Source organism: Aythya marila (genome assembly GCF_965140915.1).
Source record: "Aythya marila genome assembly, chromosome: 1".
In the NCBI taxonomy this organism is placed as follows: domain Eukaryota; kingdom Metazoa; phylum Chordata; class Aves; order Anseriformes; family Anatidae; genus Aythya; species Aythya marila.
Genome location: NC_139042.1, coordinates 158,072,886 through 158,093,264, shown reverse-complemented (window position 1 = coordinate 158,093,264; position 20,379 = coordinate 158,072,886). Strand labels below are relative to the sequence as shown.

The 20,379-nt window shown below is 36.1% G+C and overlaps 1 protein-coding gene across 2 annotated transcripts in view; it reads left to right on the top strand.

The window, feature by feature from the left end:
* POC1B (POC1 centriolar protein B) overlaps window positions 1-20,379 on the top strand; it is a 51,352-nt gene that overhangs the window by 14,234 nt on the left and 16,739 nt on the right. The window contains exons 9-10 of one of the 2 annotated variants that reach the window (XM_082783823.1): window positions 474-626; window positions 8,704-8,790. In XM_082783823.1, the coding sequence (XP_082639949.1) occupies window positions 474-626; window positions 8,704-8,790 (240 nt within the window). The remainder of the gene's footprint in view (window positions 1-473; window positions 627-8,703; window positions 8,791-20,379) is intronic. The other variant, XM_082783824.1, reaches the window with a different exon arrangement.

The following is a 20,379-nucleotide window of genomic DNA, read 5'->3' as shown; positions in this document are numbered from 1 at the left end:
GAAAACTTGGTTCTTAGGAAATTCTGAATTGATGACCTTATTTTCATGAGTTCTGTCTTTGAGCTTTGTGAGGATTAGTATATTATACTGAACCTGAGAGGAAGTGAAAAGCATATAAAATTACATGAGAGCAGATTAATCTGTTAAGATTAATAGATTTGGACTCGATGATCTTGAGGTCTCTTCCAACCTAGAAATTCTGTGAAATTCTGTGATACAATGCTAGAGGAGTCTTACTATTAAGCCTAACACAACCTCCAAAATGCTGGCATACTCTGGGAATGCCTGTTTTACTGCAAGGTTCTCTGAATCCAGAGCCCACCAGGTGGTATGTGTATTCAGTGCAGTAGTGCCATTGCCTTTCTCCTGCTCTGACTCCATGCTGTAGAGCCAGTAGCATGTGTAAGATGACTTCTGTTTCTCAGCAGTTTGGTATGGCTTTAAGTAGTTAATGATGTGGTGGCTTTTTACAGGTATTACTATGGAAAACCAACTTTGATTCATTTGATTATAAAGAAGTTCTTAAACACCACATTAGAAGAATACATACTGATGACCCTCCTCATCTTCTTGATATTTACCCAAGGTCACCTCATCTCCATGATGAAAAGCTTCAGTCAGTTGAGGTGAGTGAAATAAGTACTCTAATATAGGAAAGCAGAACCTTTTGTAAATACTGTCTGTCTATCATTTCTAGTAAAATGTAGTCTGTGTATGCCTGAAAACTTCTTGTTATTGTGTATGGTATATTGGAAGCAAACATAGCTTATGAATTCATGTTAAGGTTAGTTGAAAATACAAAAAAACAAACAAACAAACAAAAAAAAAACACATGTAGGTGATAATCTGGTTTCTGCTGAAGTACAATGTCAAACTATCACTAAAAATATCTGTATATTCAGTGAACTTTAGGATATTGCCAAAAACATCATCATATATACATTACATCATAGGTACAGCTAGCTTTTGCTTCATGACTGCCTACACTTTTATCTCTCTTTTGATGGAGGTGCCTCTATTGTCCAAGAGTTGTATCTAGTGTATAAATCCAGGAACTTTTAGTTTTCTGTCATTACTAATTGAGGTCTATAGAAATTCACCATTATCTGTTCTTTTTTTTTTTTTTTTCGTCCTTTTTTCTTTTCTCCGTATAAAATGGTGCTTTGGAATTTATTTCCTTCTTATAATTTTAACACACTTAGACTTGAGGAAGCTGAGAGGTGCATCTGTGCATGTGCATGCATTTGGCTTTCTCTATGGAATGAGCCTGAGTATGAAGACAGTAGTACTACACACTTGCAGAAAGTGTATGTATGCAATTTGCATAGTACAAAGATTGAAAATACTTTGATAGAGGAGGTGAACCCCACTAGAATCAATCACTAGTATTCTCATGTATCTGGTTTGGTTATCAAGTTAGATGTAAAGCTTTCTGATTATGGTCAAAATAAGAGTAGGACAGTTGCATGTAATGACAGCTTGCTAAATAAACTTCTCTGCCGTACAATGCCATATTCATTGTAAGGTCAATGAATGAAGTTAAGTGTAATTCCCATTGGTAGCAGCCTTCAGTATAGATAGTCAATGCTAGAACAAACTAAGACACAGCATTTACCATCAGGTTTAAACCACCCTTCCTGCATCAGAGGTTTACTTCAAGATATGTTCAAATTGCACACACAACATATGTTAAACAATCAGCTTATAGTTCCAGGATTTAGTGGAGTTCTTTTCAAGTCAAATTTTCCAGACTTCTGCTCAGATGCTTAGCACAGGTATAAGTATTTGCTAAAGCTGTCTTCCATGTTTTTACTCTGGAGATCTAGTCCAATCTCCCTGCTCAAGTAGGGCTCCCTAGAGCATGTTACCCAGGATTGCACCCAAACAGCTTTTGAGTATCTCCAGGGAAGGAGACTCCACAATCTCTCTGGGCAACTTGTGCCAGTGCTCCGTCACCCTTCCAGTAAAGAAGTTTTTTTTCTCATGTTCAGGCAGAATTTCCTGTATTTCTGTTTGTGCCTGTTGCCTGTCATCCTATTAGTGGGCACCACTGAGAACGAAGTCTGTCCTCATCCTTTTGACACTCTCCCTTCAGAAACTTATACACATAGATCAGATCCTCACTGAGCTTTTTCTTCTCCAGGCTGAACATGTTCAGCTCTCTCAGCCCTTTGCCATATGAGACATACTCCAGTCCCATCACCATTTTAGCAGCCCTTTGCTGGACTCTCTCCAGGAGATCCATGTCTCTCTTGTACTTTGAAGCCTGGAACTGGACAGAATACACTACAGGTGAGGCCTCACAAGGGCTGAGGAGAGTGGGGAGCAATATCTTGACCTGCTGGCAATGCTCTTCCTAAGACAGCCCTGGATACCATTGGCCTTCTTGGCCACAAGGGCACATTGCTGCTGCTGATGAATGTCAAGAAATTTATAAGCTAGCTTTGACAGATTTTGTTTAATCTAATGTCTTCTTGGCTGTAACATTTGTAGCAGTTTGCAGACTTTTGGGTTAGCTGTTCCTCGGTAGTGAAAGGGCTTGATGGCCTTGTCATTTGTCTTAGCAAAGGTTTATACTCTCCTGATCTTGTCACAGTTCTCTTCTGGACCAGTTTAAGGTTTTTAAGAATAAGGTTGCTGTTTTCAGTGTTCTATATACATCACGTTATCAGTGACGTAAATCACTGTAAGATACCATTATCTTACTTTCACATAAATGAAGTATATTATGTTCTTTTAGACAGAACAGTTACCGTTTCAACAAAACTAATGCTACTGTAATGTACTATACTGTTACTATTGTAAATTGAGCAATTTAATAAAAGTAATAAAGATTAAAATCTCTTTTACAGCTTATTTTCAAAGTTAATATAATAATCCAATAGTTTAGAAAGCGTTAAAGTGAAGTTGTCGGGTTTTGTTGCTCCATCTCTCTCTCTTTCTTTTTCTGCTCCTCCTGCCTGTACCGACAAAAACAAATTAAATTGTTTTGTTGTGGTGAAAAAGAATGGACCTTACCACCTGGGCAGAAACATAATTTATCAGGACAAAGCTAATATCAGATTACTACCAACACTAACATGTCTTAGTTGCTGTAGCTATGTCTGACATTTTTCAGTGTTCCGTCTTACTAAATATTGCCTCCTGTAACTGAAAAATGAAGCATTTCTAGAGCTGCTGTACTCTGGGGGAAGCAGGTGCCAGAATTGTCCATTTTTGCAGCTAGGACAAACACTTTTTTTTTCATTGTACCACCACCCTCATTGTTCTAGTTGCTCACCATGTTTCTAGGGTACAGGGGAGGGAGTAACAGAATCACAGACATGTCAACTTGGGGTAGATTCTGTAGGTTGTCTGTCTCGTTGCCAGTACAATAAATCAGCCTCATTTTTGTGTAGTTAGGGAGCCCTGGGAAGGGATGGAGACCTCAGTCTCTGGGAGACCTGTTCCAGTACTGTGCAGCAACTGTAACGAAGCAGTTTTTCCTATTATCTGATCTGTGCCTCAGACAAAATGCAGAATTGCTTGTGTTATATTTGTTTTCTTGTTTTTCATGAGGAACAGGGGAAGATGATTGATCTTTACTAAACTGAAGTAACGGTATTTTTAAAGTCTTAGCAATATATCTTAAGTGTTACCAGCACACAGAGGAGACTTCAAATATGAGATACTTAGAAGAACAGATGACCTCTTAAGGTTTGCTACAAGCCACTACAAGTCATCTAGATGTTACGGTGTGTTAAAATGTATTGCCCTGAGTTATGCTGACCTGGTTAGGTTTAGTCACCTCTATAGCAAGAATGAAGATGGATAGCCTTATCTGAGGTAGCACAATACTAAAAATTCAACAGATGCAGAGAGAGAGAGAACTGAAGAGGAAAGTAATTTTGTAATTCTGTCCGCGCTTTTTGAATATATATATATATTTTTTAAACTGCTAGTGTTTCATGCCTCTCCAGGTTTCTTGCTACTTTCTGGTAGATGTTTCTTCTGCCTCTGCTTACCTCAGTGTGGCAAGGGCCGTGCTATGTCAAAACCTGGTTTTGGGAAAGTGGTTAGTATGAAATGGAGCAGGCTTTGCTCAGATTTTTTTCAAATGGCTTCAGAAACTTTGACTGTTTTCACAAATCACCAATTGGGAAACGCTGCTCTGACCAAAACAGCTTGCACAAGAGCATGGAGAATTGTAGCAGCTGACTGGAATCACCTAGTATTTTGCCACTCAGAATAGTGACTAACATGTGGAGCTTGAGGGTATGTTCACCTTTTATCAGAACTCTTCCTTACTTACTCTTCAAAGTGATACACAGAGGCAATAATATTTATAAGTACCTTTTTTTTTCTTTCTTCTCTCGCTTTCTGCCAACTTTTTGAAGCACAGTTAACATTTACAAGAAATTCATTACTTGTATCTTCTCTTTAGACAGACAGTAGCCTGAATTTTAACACACAGTTTTTCATGTTCTTAGCTTATAAATCTTTACCGCTGTTCTCTACCTGCACTGCATCTGTGCAATTATTGATTATTCAAGGAAGTAGAAATTGATTCAACTGATGTTCTAGAATGTTTCATTTTTGTAAAGCTTGTAACCATTACAATTACTCAGATAATTTGGAAATGTAACTAAGTGACTTGTTCTCTGAAGGTGCCTACTATGGTCAATGGAGATGACTAGCTCAAATACAGCAGTGTGTCTAAATTTAAACTGAGATGAATCCCAGTCGTTGTCTACTTTTGAGATTAGGAGCTGTTGAGGGTATTTGAAAATATATGTTAAATCAGGAGGGCAGTTATAGTGCAACATACTAAAAGAAATGCATTCCACTTGCTGACAGTTATATTTATCAATCTCCTGTGTTTGTAGATAATGTTGTTTGTGTACTAGACACCTCTTCAAATTGGGTGAACAGCCTGAAAATCTACTGTTAACTTAGTTTCATATTAAATTTTTCAATGTAATTTCAGTTGTAAATATTTTCCTAGATGTATGAAATCCAAATTTACACTAGGTGGCAGTAGAAATAAAAATATATGGCAGTTGCTTGTTTGGCTTGAGGATTCCAGTCTAGGAAAACAATCAAACAAACGCCATTGAATCAAATTCAAAGCTAAATTTTTACAGTTAGCTACATCACTTTTCTAGGAAATGTTTTACATGAGATATTTAAAACTTCCTCTTTTAATTTTATTAATTATCTTTTTTTTTTTTTTTTTTTAGTACAGCATCAGTGTCTTATGAAATTCATTCTAAAAATTTGAAGGGCTTTTTTATTGGCGATTATATTAAAATCAGCAGAGGAATATCTATAGAAGCATATTCATTTAATTGAAACACATGGCTAAGAATTAATGTACTTAGTTGAGCCTGCTTCTTTTGCTCCTCCCGTAGGTCTTTGCTGTCCTAAGCACTGATCCTAATTCCTGTCTCTCTCTCTCTCTCTCTCTTTTTTTTTTTTTTTTTTTTTTTTTTTTTTTAAGAAGTGTGTTTTGGTTTTGCTCTGCTTCAGTCTTCAGAAATCTCGTATTTTTTTACATGAAAGGTTCTGCATATGAATCTTACCTTCAAAAATGTTTTCCTGTACTGTGGATCAAAAAGTGGTAAATGCATCATCATATTGGAAGAAGATAATGAAAGTAATTATCTGTTAAACTAATACATAAGTGAAGTTTTGGAATTGTGGCTCTGAAGATATTTAATAGAAACCGGTTCTCTCTACCTTGTTCTTTAGTGTTCTGGATTTCCCCTTGTGTTTTTAAAGTTAAATGTTTCCAAATATGCTGTGATTATTGGACAGCTAATCACATCACTTTCTCAAGAACTGTGTCCAGTCATTTGAAACTTTTAATGTTAAGCTTTGCTCCATTACCTCGTTAATTTTAAATTTGATATTAAACATGTTTTACAGGAAGAAAGGTTTTGCTGCAGCCTTCATAGGTTTTGTGCCTTTTTTCATACATGTACACTTTGCTATTCCTGACGTGTTGCTTAACAAGCTGATATATATTTAGCTCTCTTAATATAACTTCTGATAGTTCCTGCTCTCCTAGTCAGTGTCTGCAATTCATATCTCTGTCCCCTTATCTCAGATAAAGTCATAAGCAGAACTGTATGCAGAAGAGACTTTCATTCCAGCTCTAGGATGTGATACTTCCACTTAAAGAGTGTGTTTCCTTAACTTAATCATACAATGTATTTTTGTAGCAAACACATATCAGGAAAAGCATTTAATTGGTTCTGCAATAGCCTTGATGTATGGAACAAGGAAATAGCTCAAAGTAGATGTTTAAATAGCTGTTAATAATAATCATACAGTAGCTCCTCTGCATTAGAATATTGATATGGGGTAGGCACTACTGTGCTTGTTCTGCAGAGTCCTGCAGGTACATTGCCCTCTCTTCAGTGACCAAATAATACATCAGAAAAAAAAGGTTGGGCTCAGCTACCAATAGTATGATTGACACTCAGATCATGAATATTTACTATAGCACTGGCTGAAAATCAGACACAAATGACCCTAGTTATGCTGGACACTGAACTGAAGATTTAAGCTCTTAAGGACAGTATTTTTGTTGTCCATTTGATCTAAATAGACAGAGTGCAGCAATGAGCTTGCGGGGAGTGAAACTGGACAGTCATGTTTTTGTAGAGGGGAAACTAAAGCAGTCCAGATAAAATGGTACAGCTTTCAGATAAATGGAAAACAATTACTAGACCATGTTACCTGACTGATTTTTCTTTTTCCCTTTCTTTCTTCCAAGAACATTTGGGGGAAAAAAAAAAAAAAAAAAAAAAAAAAAGTATGAACTAGCACTTGATGCTATTGTCTAGAAATTAAGGAAGAATTTTAAGTTACCAGCTATGATGGTCCTGGAGCAGGATTGACTGTCCTTACTGCCTCTGGTTAGCTCATTCTCAATTGATCCAATTGTAACTGAATTAAAAGACAGAATACCTACCAAAAAAAAAAAAAAAAGCTCTTGATTGTAGAATGGCTTGTCAAGACTGAATCCAAGAAAGAGCTAAGCAGTGCTAGTCAGCTAAGTGAGCTACATTAAAAGCAAAGTTAAGATGTCCCATTAATTAAGTCTTGGCATCCATCTCTGATTTACTAGTGCTGCAGAGGGTCATTTTCCACTTGATTGGCTAGGTAACATCTGTATTTAACCATCTCTGCTTTCTAGGTTGCTAGTAAATTTTGTGATCACCCTTTCCCTACTTCCCCTTTGCTGAGGAAGATCTTACTGTTGTGAACTTTCCTTCTATTGTTTGCTTCTTGTAACCTGAATTTATATATAAAAGTTGTGACAATCCAAACCAAACGTAATGAGAAGGCTTCAGGTAGTAGTAGGAAGATGCCGTTGCCTGCTTTCATTGGCTACTAATTCAACTTTTAACATCTCATTTTAGCTATTTACTTAACTAATGGATCTCTGACCTAAATGTCTATACATCAGTGTACCTAGATGACAGAACTCTAGCATCAAGTACTTTTGCTTCAGGAAATTCAACTGAAGCTGTTACTGAGTGAGCACCTCTGGTTTAACCAGAATTCTGACTGTCTTCAGGTGAGATGGTGGGCCCTTCTTGAAAAGTCAAAGCACAGCGATCCTTTTATCTAATGAACCTCCTGTTTTGGTGTAGGGTTTGTTTGTTTGTTTAAATCCATTTTAAAGTAAAATGGCTAGAATTAATGCCATCCTTGATAAAGCTGCTGAGTTGGAAAAGAGTGTGTTCATTTCTCTTTATTACACCAGACTCCTTGGTGATTTAAATATTGTCTAATCTTTCTTTGAAATTAGTCAGTGCCCTTTATTTCAGCCTTTACAAGCTAGACAAGCTTCCTCCTTTTACATAATCAGCTCAAATAGCCAAACATTTTGGGCTGTAAATCTCCATAACTGGCTGTGCTTGGCACAAAGCAAGATTTCTGGCAAATGAAATATTTGGCTTTTGTGCTTCCCTAAAATTCCTGTGTGGGTTCTCATTTTTCCAAGTTAAAAAAAAAAAAAAAAAAAAACTTATCCAGGGCAGGTGGGAGTATCCCATATTGGTATGATGCAGGTTTTTAGCCACATACCATTGAACTAGGAGGTTCTTTGAATCATGATATCATGAAGCTAGGTGGTCAGATCATGAATGTTGTACATATGCTATCAATGTGCATGGTGGAAGTCTCTGTTTTGGTGAAGTTGCAAAGATCTGAAATAGATCTTGAGCCTCTGTATGGTTTACCTGAAGTGAAATAGGAGGAAATTGGTGTGAACCGAAGACAAACTAGAGCAGACAGTATGAGTGCTGCAAACATGTCACAGCTAGAGCTTGCTATAGTTTCTTTATTTGTAGTTACAGAATACATAAACTAGCTCCATTTTAAACTAACATTTTTATTTCATTTTTACTGATTTATGATAAACTAAATTTCTTAATATTTAGGGTAAGAATCTTTGAGTTAGGTTTGGGTGACAGATATTTGTAAAGTATAAATGACACCTCTTATAAACATGTATCTGTATTCTCTTTCTGAGAATACATATGATTGCATTTTAGATTATTGTGAGGGTAGCATCCTTCCTTTATTTTTAAAGCCTGTTTTTAGCTTTTAGTGATGTCGCAGTGAAGCAAGTAAGCCTTTTAATTTCAGTCTTATTTCCCTTCTTGTACTGGTGCTGAAATAATGAGGATTGTAATTAATTTTCAACAGGTCAACCCTACCTTTGATGTGACTGACACACAAACTCCTGACCCACCTGTTGTAGAGATTACTTCTTCTCTAGCCTTCGGTACTCTGGTAAGGTGCCTTTTGAGAAAGAAGGAGTGTGAAGAAAGCTTAGCTAGTTTGGCTTACACTAAACTTGTTAATGACAATTTTTTTCTTTTTTTTGGTCTGCATGAATAAGATAGTTTTTAAAAAGTTGTCAATTGTTCATAGCTTAGTATTCTGCCTTCTCAGTTTAAACTTTCTTCCACAGTTCCCAAGGCTAACCAGAAGATGGTGTAATAGCGAAACTTTCACATTATACTATTAATTTTACTTACGTATTTAAGTAGAAATCCTAATTATATACTCATATTAACTATACCTAGGTATTACAATTAAAGTCTGTTGCTTTTTCCTCATACACTTTCAGTAACTGTCCTTAGCTGCAAATAATGGAAAATCCAAAGCGTAGCTGCCTCACTGATAAAATTCCAGAATTGATTTTTTATTTTTATTTTTTTTTTGCCTTTTAAGGCATCTAGTAGCTCTCCAGGGAGGGGGAAAAAAAAAAAAAAAAAAAAAAGTAACACATTTTAGGAAAGAATCATAGGATTAGTTCCTTCGAGTGTTAGCTTTTTTATATGGCATTGGTATGGCATGTGGGAGGAAAGGAAGGCAATGTTTTAACTGTAGTTTCGTAGGAGGAAAAATATGCTCTCCTAGTATGAAGTCCTAAAAGATGTACTGTTCTAGAATTAGGTTAAACTGGGAATTTCTCTTTTAGCTCGAAATCCCTTCATGTGAAGACATGATTTGTATCTTGAACAATTTTAATTACCATAACAAGAATTTGTGTGGCTGAAGGGTTAATACATATGAATGGACAGCAGGTGTGGTTTCTGCTGTTCTGTTTTGTCATGAATGCTTTACAAAAGGGCATGTCATGAGGGTAGCTTATAAAAATGCTTTGACATCATTTAATGAAAATCATAAAAAAGGTTGACATCTAAAAGAAATCTTTTCTTCAAAAACAAATAAGCATAAAGTAATTTTATTTGAGAGATGATAGTTTCATATATTTTAAAGTTCAGCAGTTGTTGTGTTATGCTTTCATAATATGGATATTTAAGATAATTTCTGTCAAAAGTAATTTGCAGACTTAAAGATGTCTCTTTAGAAGGCTCAACGGTGAACATTCTAGTGGAAATAATTTATTGACTATCGCTTTAGAATATGTTATGTTCATTACTTCGTGGTCTTAATGCTGATCATAGAATCCAAATGAATGGTTACATTAATTCTTTGTTACATATCTATACATCTTCCATTCATCTAATCTTTTTCCTTAGTTCTTTTAATAGGGCAGCATTTTTTTAATTTTATGCCCAGAACTAATTCTAGGAATAAGTTGACCTTTTACTGACAGCATTCTCTTGATTTCAGTCTAGATGGCTTTACAGTCGTCTTTACTACAAAAATATTGCTGTCTTTTGATTCCTTTTGACTGTGTCAGTAATCACTACATTTTTTTCCATTATCTTGATCTCCTATTCAGCATTGGCTCTCACTTTTCTGCATCTCAACACTCAATCTGCATCTTTTTTCCATCTGTTGCCATTTCTGTGTCCTTGCAACTCAGACTACAGCTGTAAGGACAACAGCTCTGTCCAATACACCATCATTGACACAACTCCAGAAACTATTTCCATATTTTCTCTTCATTTAGCTTCCTTCCCCAACACAGTAAGAAACACTACCCAACTTTGGCAACCTTATCTGTGCCTCTCTGCTTTATTCATTCTCTCATTTCTAGTGTTGTTATCCTGTCCAGTGTCTGCCTTACTGGCTTCTATTCTGGAATGATGGCCTGTTTAATTGGGTCAGCCATCCAGTCTCATCATATCTTGTTTCCAAAGGATTCTACATCTCTGTGATTTGGACCTTTTCATCTGAAGCTGGCTCAATTGCCCTAATATGTAGAGGTCCTTCCTAGGAGGCTTCACATTTTATTCCTGCAAATCAAAGGGGGAAGGGCAGATGCTGGGTTTCTTATTGTCCCAGCTTCACTGCCAGCTGTCCGCTTAATACTGTTTGTCCTCACTTGAATGGTACTGTGCTTGTATATTATTTGTGTATTAGCAGATATCGTCAGCCTCTAGTGTAGCTCATCGTCTTCCCTCATGTCTTACACCTGTAACATCATTCCAAACCCCCAGGTTGCTCTTCTCCTACCAGTTATCAAAGATAATACAACTGTATATTTTTCCTGTAAGCTTTACAAGACTCATCTTGAATCTACTTGTGGTTTTTCAGTCCTATCTTTACTTTCCAGAGCCTTGCTCTTCAGATAGCTAAAAAATGTTTGATTAGGTTGCCAGATTCTTTTTTAAAAAAGAGCCATGTATACCTACATTATTCTTTTTCAAGTGTTTTTATTTAGCTTAAGTAATTCTTCTGCCCTTCTGATATGTTTAGAGAGAAAAATACACTTTGCACTTACGTATCCTTAAGGATTCTTGTTCAGTGTCATTAGCATCAAGCATGTAATATGGCAGGGACCTAAGGAGAACTTACGAGACTCTTTGACAAGTCACTGGATGGCAGTAGCTAATCAACAGATATACTTAACTTCTTTTTTACAGAAGACAAGATATACAGACTCTGTTGGATTGCTGTCTCAAGACAGGCTTCTCTGAGACAAATAAAAAGTTTATGTAGGATCTGTGATGAATTTCCTAAAACTCCCTGAAAGATCTTCAGGGAGAGTGGAAGTCTGTACCAAACCTTGTAAGGTTTTGTTGAATGATTATCAGAAGAACTAACAGTAAGTGGGCAAACTCCCATAGATGTCAAGCTACTTCAGGAAATAGGAGAAAGACCACTTTATCTGTTTTTTCTCTTGTGCTCTCCCTTTTGACAATCTCTTCTTCACTCTGTTGGAACTTTGTCCCTTCATACTGGTCACAGGAAACATGCTATTACTGCCCATTAAGATGACTTGCAACAAAGCAAAGGATTATTCATTTTTTCTCCCTTCTGTATAGATTTATAAATAAAATTAATGGAGCAGTATAGATTACTCCAGACATTGCTTCCAATTTAATCTCCCCTCCCTCTTAAAGCAGGGCCAAGCTGGATCCTAAGGGCCTCATCCAGTTCATTTGTGAACATGTATAAAGATGGAGATTATGCCACCCATCTAGGCAGCTTACTCTGGTGTTTGAATGGTGTTTCATAATGTCTAGTTAGAATTTCCCATGTCCCAATTTGTTGCCTCTAATTCTATCACAGTAGTTCTCTAATAAGTGTCTGACTCAGACTTCTCCATTATCTGCCTGTTAGATATTTGAGATGGCAGTAAGATCTCCTGTCCTACCTTCCATGAGGCTGAACAAACCTTGTTTTCAGCCTCTCCTTGCATATCATGTGTTTCAGCACCCACACCATCTTGCTCGCTCTCATCTAGACTTGTTTCAGGATGTCAGTGTCTGTCTTGTATTGAGAAGCCCCAAACTGCATACAACTCCAGATAGTTAAGGCAAAGCTAAGTACTATTGTCATTTATTCTTTACAGCAATCTGCACAGACAAAACTTTAAAAACAAATATTTTAAAATTTGATACTCCTTATTGTTGTGAATTTAAAATATATTTTCTTAATTTATTTAGACTTTGAGATTTATCTGTATGAGGAAATACTGGTATTATGTTTTCCTGTCACTCTTTCTCTTCTCCTCAAGGAATATTTAATGTCCTCAGACATAATTTATTGTTTTATCAAAGCCAACAATTCCAAATAACTTCCATACTTGAAAATGCCTACTCACATGTTTTTGTTTTCCAAATTTACTTTAATTTTCTTGCACTGAAAACTAAGCCAAGATATACAGAAATAATTTTATTGTAGGGGTTTTGCTGGAAAACAATCAAATAATTAAACTTTAAATACTGTATCTTTTCAGCATTTGTTTTAACTTATAAGTTGTAAAGGCAGTTCTTCTTGAACACTGTTTTTGTCTAAGATCCAAACTAATGCAACTTCTTTTGTGAACTTAGTGAAGGGAACATGATCATTGTATCAGTGGAAAAACTTAAGTGTAATCATCGGTACAGAGCTGTTTTCTTTTGAACCAGAATTTCTTAATATCTTTGTAATTATGTCAGTATATTGATATTTTCAGGAAAATAGTTTTGAATTTGATGATTCATTTATTCAGGTCTCCCGAGTGTTACTGAAATGAGTATAAAAACACAGAATATGCTTAACTAACTGGTATTTTCGTAATGCCTTGACTTTTCCATTGGTAGGAGTCTTCATCTGTTGCAGTTGTTAGAAATGAGGTCTGTGCTAGCCTTTTAAACTGTGAAAATGTTCACTGAATGGGGGGGGTCAAGATTTTGGGGCAGCTGTGTGGGTCTTTTTTTTATTCCTATCTCACCGAAAACCCTGAAAACATTACTTTGGAACTATTTTCCTCTGATCTGTTTTGTCCTCTGATCTTGTAGTTTTGAGGGAGGGAGGTTGGCAAAAAAAAAAGTCTGTAAGTCAATACATCGATAACCTCCAGTCCCTGATAAGCTGTTGGGAACAAGGGAAAGTTGATGATGTCTCAGTAGTTTTTACTGACAGCAGCAGGAAATCACTGTAGAGGCTCTCTAATGTTCCATCCCTTGACCTTGCTCATGTAAACAGGATTTGGAGGAAGCAAAGCAATGTGCTGTAATCTGGAAGTCAGAAAGTCTGCACTGGCTGTGAGATGTTTGCTGTTCTTTCTCTTCCAGTGCTAGTTAACACAAAGTAAGACATACTTATTATTCTTTTTCAGTATGGTTTCTACAAAGTTAAGAGTATGGGTTCATTGTTGGAAGAGGAAAGATAACGACTGTTTACGGTAACAGGACATACTATGTTTTAAAATAGATAGTGACCTAATGAATTCCTTCTCCCCCAAAACCTGTTAAATATTTTAAAGAAAATAAGATCATGTAAATTTTTTATTCCTCGAGGTAAGACATTGTTAATAAATCTGTATTGCATTTGTGTTAAATCTCTTAATGCAAATGTTAGAAGCATCTGTATTCTCATTTACCGTATGCACATAAATTCCTCAGTATGTATTTCAGGGTGTATATATTTTTGACACAATTTTTACTGCCTTTATTTTTAGTACAACCAAGAAATAAACAACCCCATGTAAGTAGTAAAGTGTGGCAGCGATTACAAATTCAAAACTTGCATCTAGTTCTTCCATCTCTGTGTACATTAAAACTTACACAACTCTTCTTCTCATGGGAACTTATTTTGAAAAGATCATCTGGGAATATTGTCTCTTCCTTAACCCAACTCTAGAATTCTATAGAAGAGCATGACACAAGAATTTTATCTTAAAAGTTAAAAACTGCATATTTTACTTACCAAGCAACTTCAAATATATTATGATCTGCATTCTCTTCCTGGCTTCAGATGTACTTGGAAATAAACATCAACCCTCTTCGCTGCGGTTAAGGGAAGGGGAAAAGGAAGAAAGGGAAAAAAAATAGAACTTTACAGCTATATCACCTCCTCTGGGCCCCGAATCCAATGTGGAAGGGAACATCCAGTGGAGCAGAATTTTTGTGGCACTTCCCTGTGCCCAGCAGTTGTTAAAGTTTGTCTGAAATCACAACAGTTTTCCACAGTTCATGCATCTCGTGTTTTCTTGGGACCTTCAACATTCATCTTTTCACTTAAACTTAGATTATTGCATGACATTTGTATGCTTGTCTCTACCAAAGGAAAGTTGTGTCACTGCCCTTTTAATAAGAAGACCGGAATCCTTGTCCTGTAAGAAGAGACAAAAGAAAAGCCCTGCTTGTGTTCCTTGCCCAAAACTCTAGACTACATCAGAGTTTAGCACTGAGGAGTGATGCCAGCAGTAGAAGGGCTTTGATCAAAATCCACACTGACCTCTCCCATCAGTCTTTCTCCCATCTGCTTTACCTTCCTCTGTTCTAGACAGAGCCTTAGCACCACTGCAAAGTGCAAAATTAACATTCACACCACATAATAGAAAACTAATTTAAAAATAACAAAGGCTACTCCCCGAATAAGTATAGGTTTATCTTTTTACGTTTTTACTTTATATTTTTATATTTCTATTCTTGTGTTTTCCAGCAAATGTGGTTTGAACAAACTGGAAACTCCATGATCCAGACTCCAAATCATAAACACAGAATAAAATTATGGGTTAATGTGAAAAGATCCTGCTTCTGCAAAGTTGTGAACTAAAATTGCAGCTTTTTTGTGAGCATACTAAAAACTTTCAAAATCTTTGACTCTCTGATGTCTTATGAAAGCATAAACCAGAAGAATAAATGTCATAAATAGAGGGACTCAGAAGTGTTCATTGTGACAGAATAAAAAGTAAGAGTTTGTAAACTCTGCTCTTGTGTCTCTGAAAATGTTTCTCTCTGTTCAGCATTGCTCTTGCAGAAGCAATAGTTAGTGTCCTCAGGGCTTAGAGCACAGACCTTTCTTTTCTTTGTGTGCTCTACAGGTACAGTGCTTGGGGCTGGGGGCAGAAGATACATGTAAGTTGCCTTCTGCTCCACCCCGGCTCTTCAGCTAAGCATGTTCAGCTGCTCCAGGAAAGGAAAGTCTCACATCTCTCCAAAAGGAATGTTGTTCCCCTAATCCATGGGGAAGCCATGAGGCAGTAGTAACAGCCTGGTCTGTTGCCCAGCACGGGGTCTTTCAAAGAAAGCAGGGTATATACAAACAAAACAGCTAATCTTCTGTCCTAAGTGCCAAAAGGATGAAACATTTGACATATTGAACAGTGAAACTCTAAACTTTTAAATATCTTTATACAGGTGCAGGCATGTTTAAAAAGATTGGTGTACTTAATCTTAAAAGAGTTATGCTTTGATAATACAAGCATCAAATAACAAAGATCAGGATACATAAAGGTGAACTCAATATTTGTAATAAAAAAAGAATATGATCCAAATGACCCTTGCACTTTGCAGTGATGATATTCTACCACAGCATGTAACTGCAGGTTTACAAGGAAAGAACAGGAAATGTGTTGTGCTGCTACTTAATTAGGTAATAATACATGTCATGATGTTCACTAATAGGCTTCATTATATTCTTTGAGGGAACTGGAGCTTGAGAGAGAGTCAAGTTTTCACTGGAGACGGAGTTCTGAATTTGGGCACTAGAGAGTGCAAGAATATAATATTCCTTATACTATTTTTAACCTGCTTTCCTGAGGAAATGAAGCTTATGAGTTTATATTGTTTATGTCTGTCTCTTTCCCATCTCCCTTTTATATATATATATATATATATATTTTTTTTTTTTTTTTTTGATCTAATAATTTTTTACTGAGTTTGGAAGCTAGCAGCTGGCAGGATAAAGAAACTAAGAACTAGTGCTTCCACTAAAGAAAAAATAGGTAGGATGTGACACTGAACTCACTGATTCTGGACTAGGCATGGACTAGGTATGGATGACCTGTCATGTAAGTGTCCCAGTAGATGTGGAGGGAGCTAGTTACAGCAGGACAGCAAGTTCCAGAGAGGGACTGAACAGGAACCCCTCCTAACCACTCCAGTGTAAAAGACTTCAATATTTAGTTTCCTCACAAAGCAGTCTGTGTACTTATGTTGCCATTGCCCAATAGCGACATTCTTAATGGATGCTGCTGTTGAACTTTTGGTACCATTTCATAAGGTAATTGGCTTACTATAAATTACTTGAGAATGATTTAAGAACTTTTACTTTGTATAAGGTCTTAGTCATGGCAACAGTGCAATGCCACAGGAATGCTTTCAGGTTGACCCATGTCTTTATATTGTTCCTCTAGCAAATCAGCACTTTTCTGGGAACTAGGGGCTCAGAAGTTCCAGGTATTATTACTATTTCAACTTCCTGAGATACTGTACTCGTGCGTTCTGACCTTGTCTGCCAAAGTCATGTTTTCTCCCACTCCAGCTGGGAATCCAAGCTGCATTCACAGTTCTCACAGCTGATTCAGAGGCATGTAGAAAATGCCCGACAGCTATCAACCCACACATCCAATAACAACTGGTTCCTTCCTCTTCCTGGGGAAGAGTAACATCCTCTGAGAAGAACTATCCCCCGAGGAATGCACAAACAGCAGCAAGCCTTTCACACAGGAAATTACTACTATAGCACTTGCAGAAAAGTGTCTCTGTCACTTGGCTTGTCAGTCCATAATGAGCTTCCTGCTGACCTAGATGATGATTTACTACTGATCTAAATGCCATTTGTGAATCATTTAGCTTAATGGAAGTTAATGAAGTTAGCGTTCAGTAGCTCTGTTACTCTAAACACCTGTTTTTTGTTTGTTTGTTTGTTTGTTTGTTTTCAGTAGTACAAGTTAAGTTTTGAACTTCTTAATATTCACAGCACTTCAATAATTCTGAAATCCCACACTGTGGGGCAGAGAAACATGGGAATGTTTGGATCAGTTCATAGTGTGTGACTTTTTGGAAAGGTTACAAGGTTTTACTTTTGTTTATCTTAAGCTGGATAATAAAGCTGTGCTGCAGATCAAGCATGCTAGAAAACAAGATGCTAAGCTGTTGGCTTGCCCTTTGTTTTTAAATATTATTGGAGTCTAAGTTTAGTGCAGCATGCTTGCAAATGTGTGGTGCAACCTTGAGTATAAAATGAAACATATTCAGCCAATGTGTTGTTCAAAAATGATTAATGCAAGTATGTTACAAAAGAAAACACTAATACTATTTAAATCTCTTCTTATATTTCTAAATGACAGTGCTTGAACAAATGCTTGCAAATTCTGTTTATCACTGAGATTACAGTGATATCTAAACCCAGAGGGTGCTTTCTGCCTAAAGTCTTGTTTGAGCATTTTCCAAATATACCAGTTGTTCTAATACAACATATCTGTCCTTGAAGACCTTGCTGCATTGCTAGCTAGTTTGCTATAAGAGATGTAGTTACTTGCTGCATGTGAGATAATGGAGCGACTGACTTGAATTAAAAAATGACATAGGTTACTTAAAATAGGACGTAAAAATTGAGACTTCTCAAATAAAATTCAGCAACAAGAGCAAAAATATTTATCCATACTAGCCTCATCATTTAGATATTCGATGCAGAAAAACTCTGAAAGCCTTTTAGGTCCTATCTTCCACTAAAATAGTTTTGAGGTCAGAAAGTAGGCAGAACAATGCCAAAGGATGATTTCGCAGTCACTTTAACTTAGAAACTGTTTATCTGGTTAATTGCATCCAAGTCAATTCCCTGATCTGCTCAGCTATCTAAGCACTAATACCAGCACAAAGGAAATAGTGGGAAAAAATATTTGGAGGTTAAGTAGGAGGTTAGTGCTGGCAGTATCAATGTCCATTGAGCCCACATATCTAATATCTAGAAGGGTCATCTGCAGTGATTGTGCTATAACAGAGGTGTGTTAAATGCATGATACATCCCAAAATGATCTTTCTTACGAGACAATCCGTGAAAAAACTTGAGCAAAGAAGGTGATAGTAGTGGCTTCCTGTTGTTCAGACAGTAGGTGACTTGGATCAAGTCCTCTTTTTCAGGGCGAGAGGATTCATCTTGCTTTCTTCTATCTGCAGGGCTGTAACCTGAACAGCAGATAATGGAGACAGAGGCTGAATGAAGCCTGCTCCATTCTTCATGCTTGAATTTGAAGCACTGTAAGTTGAAAGTGTATGGCATCAGAGGAAAGAAGTCTGTTGTCAATGAATAAAGTTTTCTGAAAAAAAAAAAACAAACACACACACACAAGAAGAACAACCTCTGGATTCCATTGCTCTTTATGCATTTTGCAATAAATAGTATTTAAGAACAACAACAAAAAAAAGTATGTAGGAGTTGTGTGACCGACAGCAATGCCATGTATCTCCTCACCGTATGGGACTCTGGTCCAGCTCAGTTTGGTGCTTGGGAGGAGAAGAGGGGTGCTGTTGTCTCCCTTTGTGCTTCCCAAACTCCAGGATGCCACTTCCTCATTGCAATTCAGGTATCTGAAGCACAGGCATTGCCATGAAACTCTGATGCAATATTACAGCACTTTTATCACAACATAGGAAGACCCCTTTCTTGACATAAAGGTTTAAGTGAATTAATTACTTTATCCTTAACCTGTTCTTAGATAAACAGTGTTAATACTTATAAATTTATAATATTCTTACAACTTTTAAATTGTAAACAGTTTTTCTCACTGAAAATATTACTCTTCCAAGCCATGATTTGTTCTAATAGGTGTTTTCTCATTTCCTACACATCCCTTTGGAAGTATGGACACAGAATTTCTGTCATGTTTTTGCCAGTGTAATATATATATATATATATATATTTGTAATATATAAAAATATATATACCTTTATATAATGTATAAATATATATAAATATAATATATATATTAATTACAAAAATATATAAATAGCAGTATAATACTACCTCTTGCTCAGTAGATTCATCTAGTTAAAACTGCATAGAAGTTACCATAATTTTTCACTCAATAATCTTTCCACTTTAAATTTTATTATTTCAGTTAGTTATATATTATGACACTGCAATTATTTTCCAAAACTCTGCTTTCTAGAGCATATTGTTCAGTAACACCTCCATCTCTGAGATCTTACCTTTGAACGTGATGTTGCGTTTGGACAGTTGAGTGAAGTCAGACTGCCAAGCAGCTTTGACTATTTTAGTTTTCAGGATGTCTTTCTTGCAACTTATGTAAACTTTATCTTTCAGATCACTGGCACCTTTTGCATAGGACAGAGGCAAGAACGAATTTCAGTGGAATCATTAAAAAAAACATAGTTCCATAGTAACATCCTAATTTTACTGGTTTTGAAGAAACAGAGATAAATTAGAGATAATTTAGTTCATACTGCATTTTGACCTAAATTAAAATTGTAGCATGCATATTATGGAAAAGTATATACGTTTACTTGTATCAGGAACAGTTTGACTAAACATTTCATTAGCAAGAGATCTTAAGTTCTGTTTTTTTTTTTTCTTCCTTTTTTTTTTCTTCCAGATCTTTTTTTTTTCTTCCTGTTCTTTCTCAAAGCATATTGATTCACTTTATGTTGTGCCATATATACTTGCCAGTTATGTCATAAATCAACTTTTCAGTGTTTCCCTGACATTATTCTCAAGCCAACTGTGACCTGTGACCACATCATTATCCTGTTTGTCCTTTCTAAGTATTGATAGAATGTTAGCTTCCATATTCCTCTGGTATTGTTCCATTATTATGGGATATTAGGTAAAAAAAAAAAAAAAAAAAAAAGAGCAACAACAACATAATTTACTTGTTAAGTTAGTTTAGACCCATTGAGTATACCATACATAACCCAAGATTTAAAAATTTTTGCATACCATGTAAGTTATTTAATAGTCTTTTTTTTTTTTTTTTTTTGCTTATGTTTGGGTTAGAAAGTGTTTTGCCAGAAATGCAACTACTTCATTCATTGTCTTCCTAAACAGAAGATAAAGGTACTTTATTAACCACTTTATTTATTTTTTTTTCTATACCACTCATTAATATTTCTGGCTACTAAGAATACTAGGATTTCTAATATTGCTAGGATTTCTTTTGTTCCTGATATTTGTAAAGTACAAATAATCCTTGAATGACAGAAATAATGTATGATAGCTTCCTAC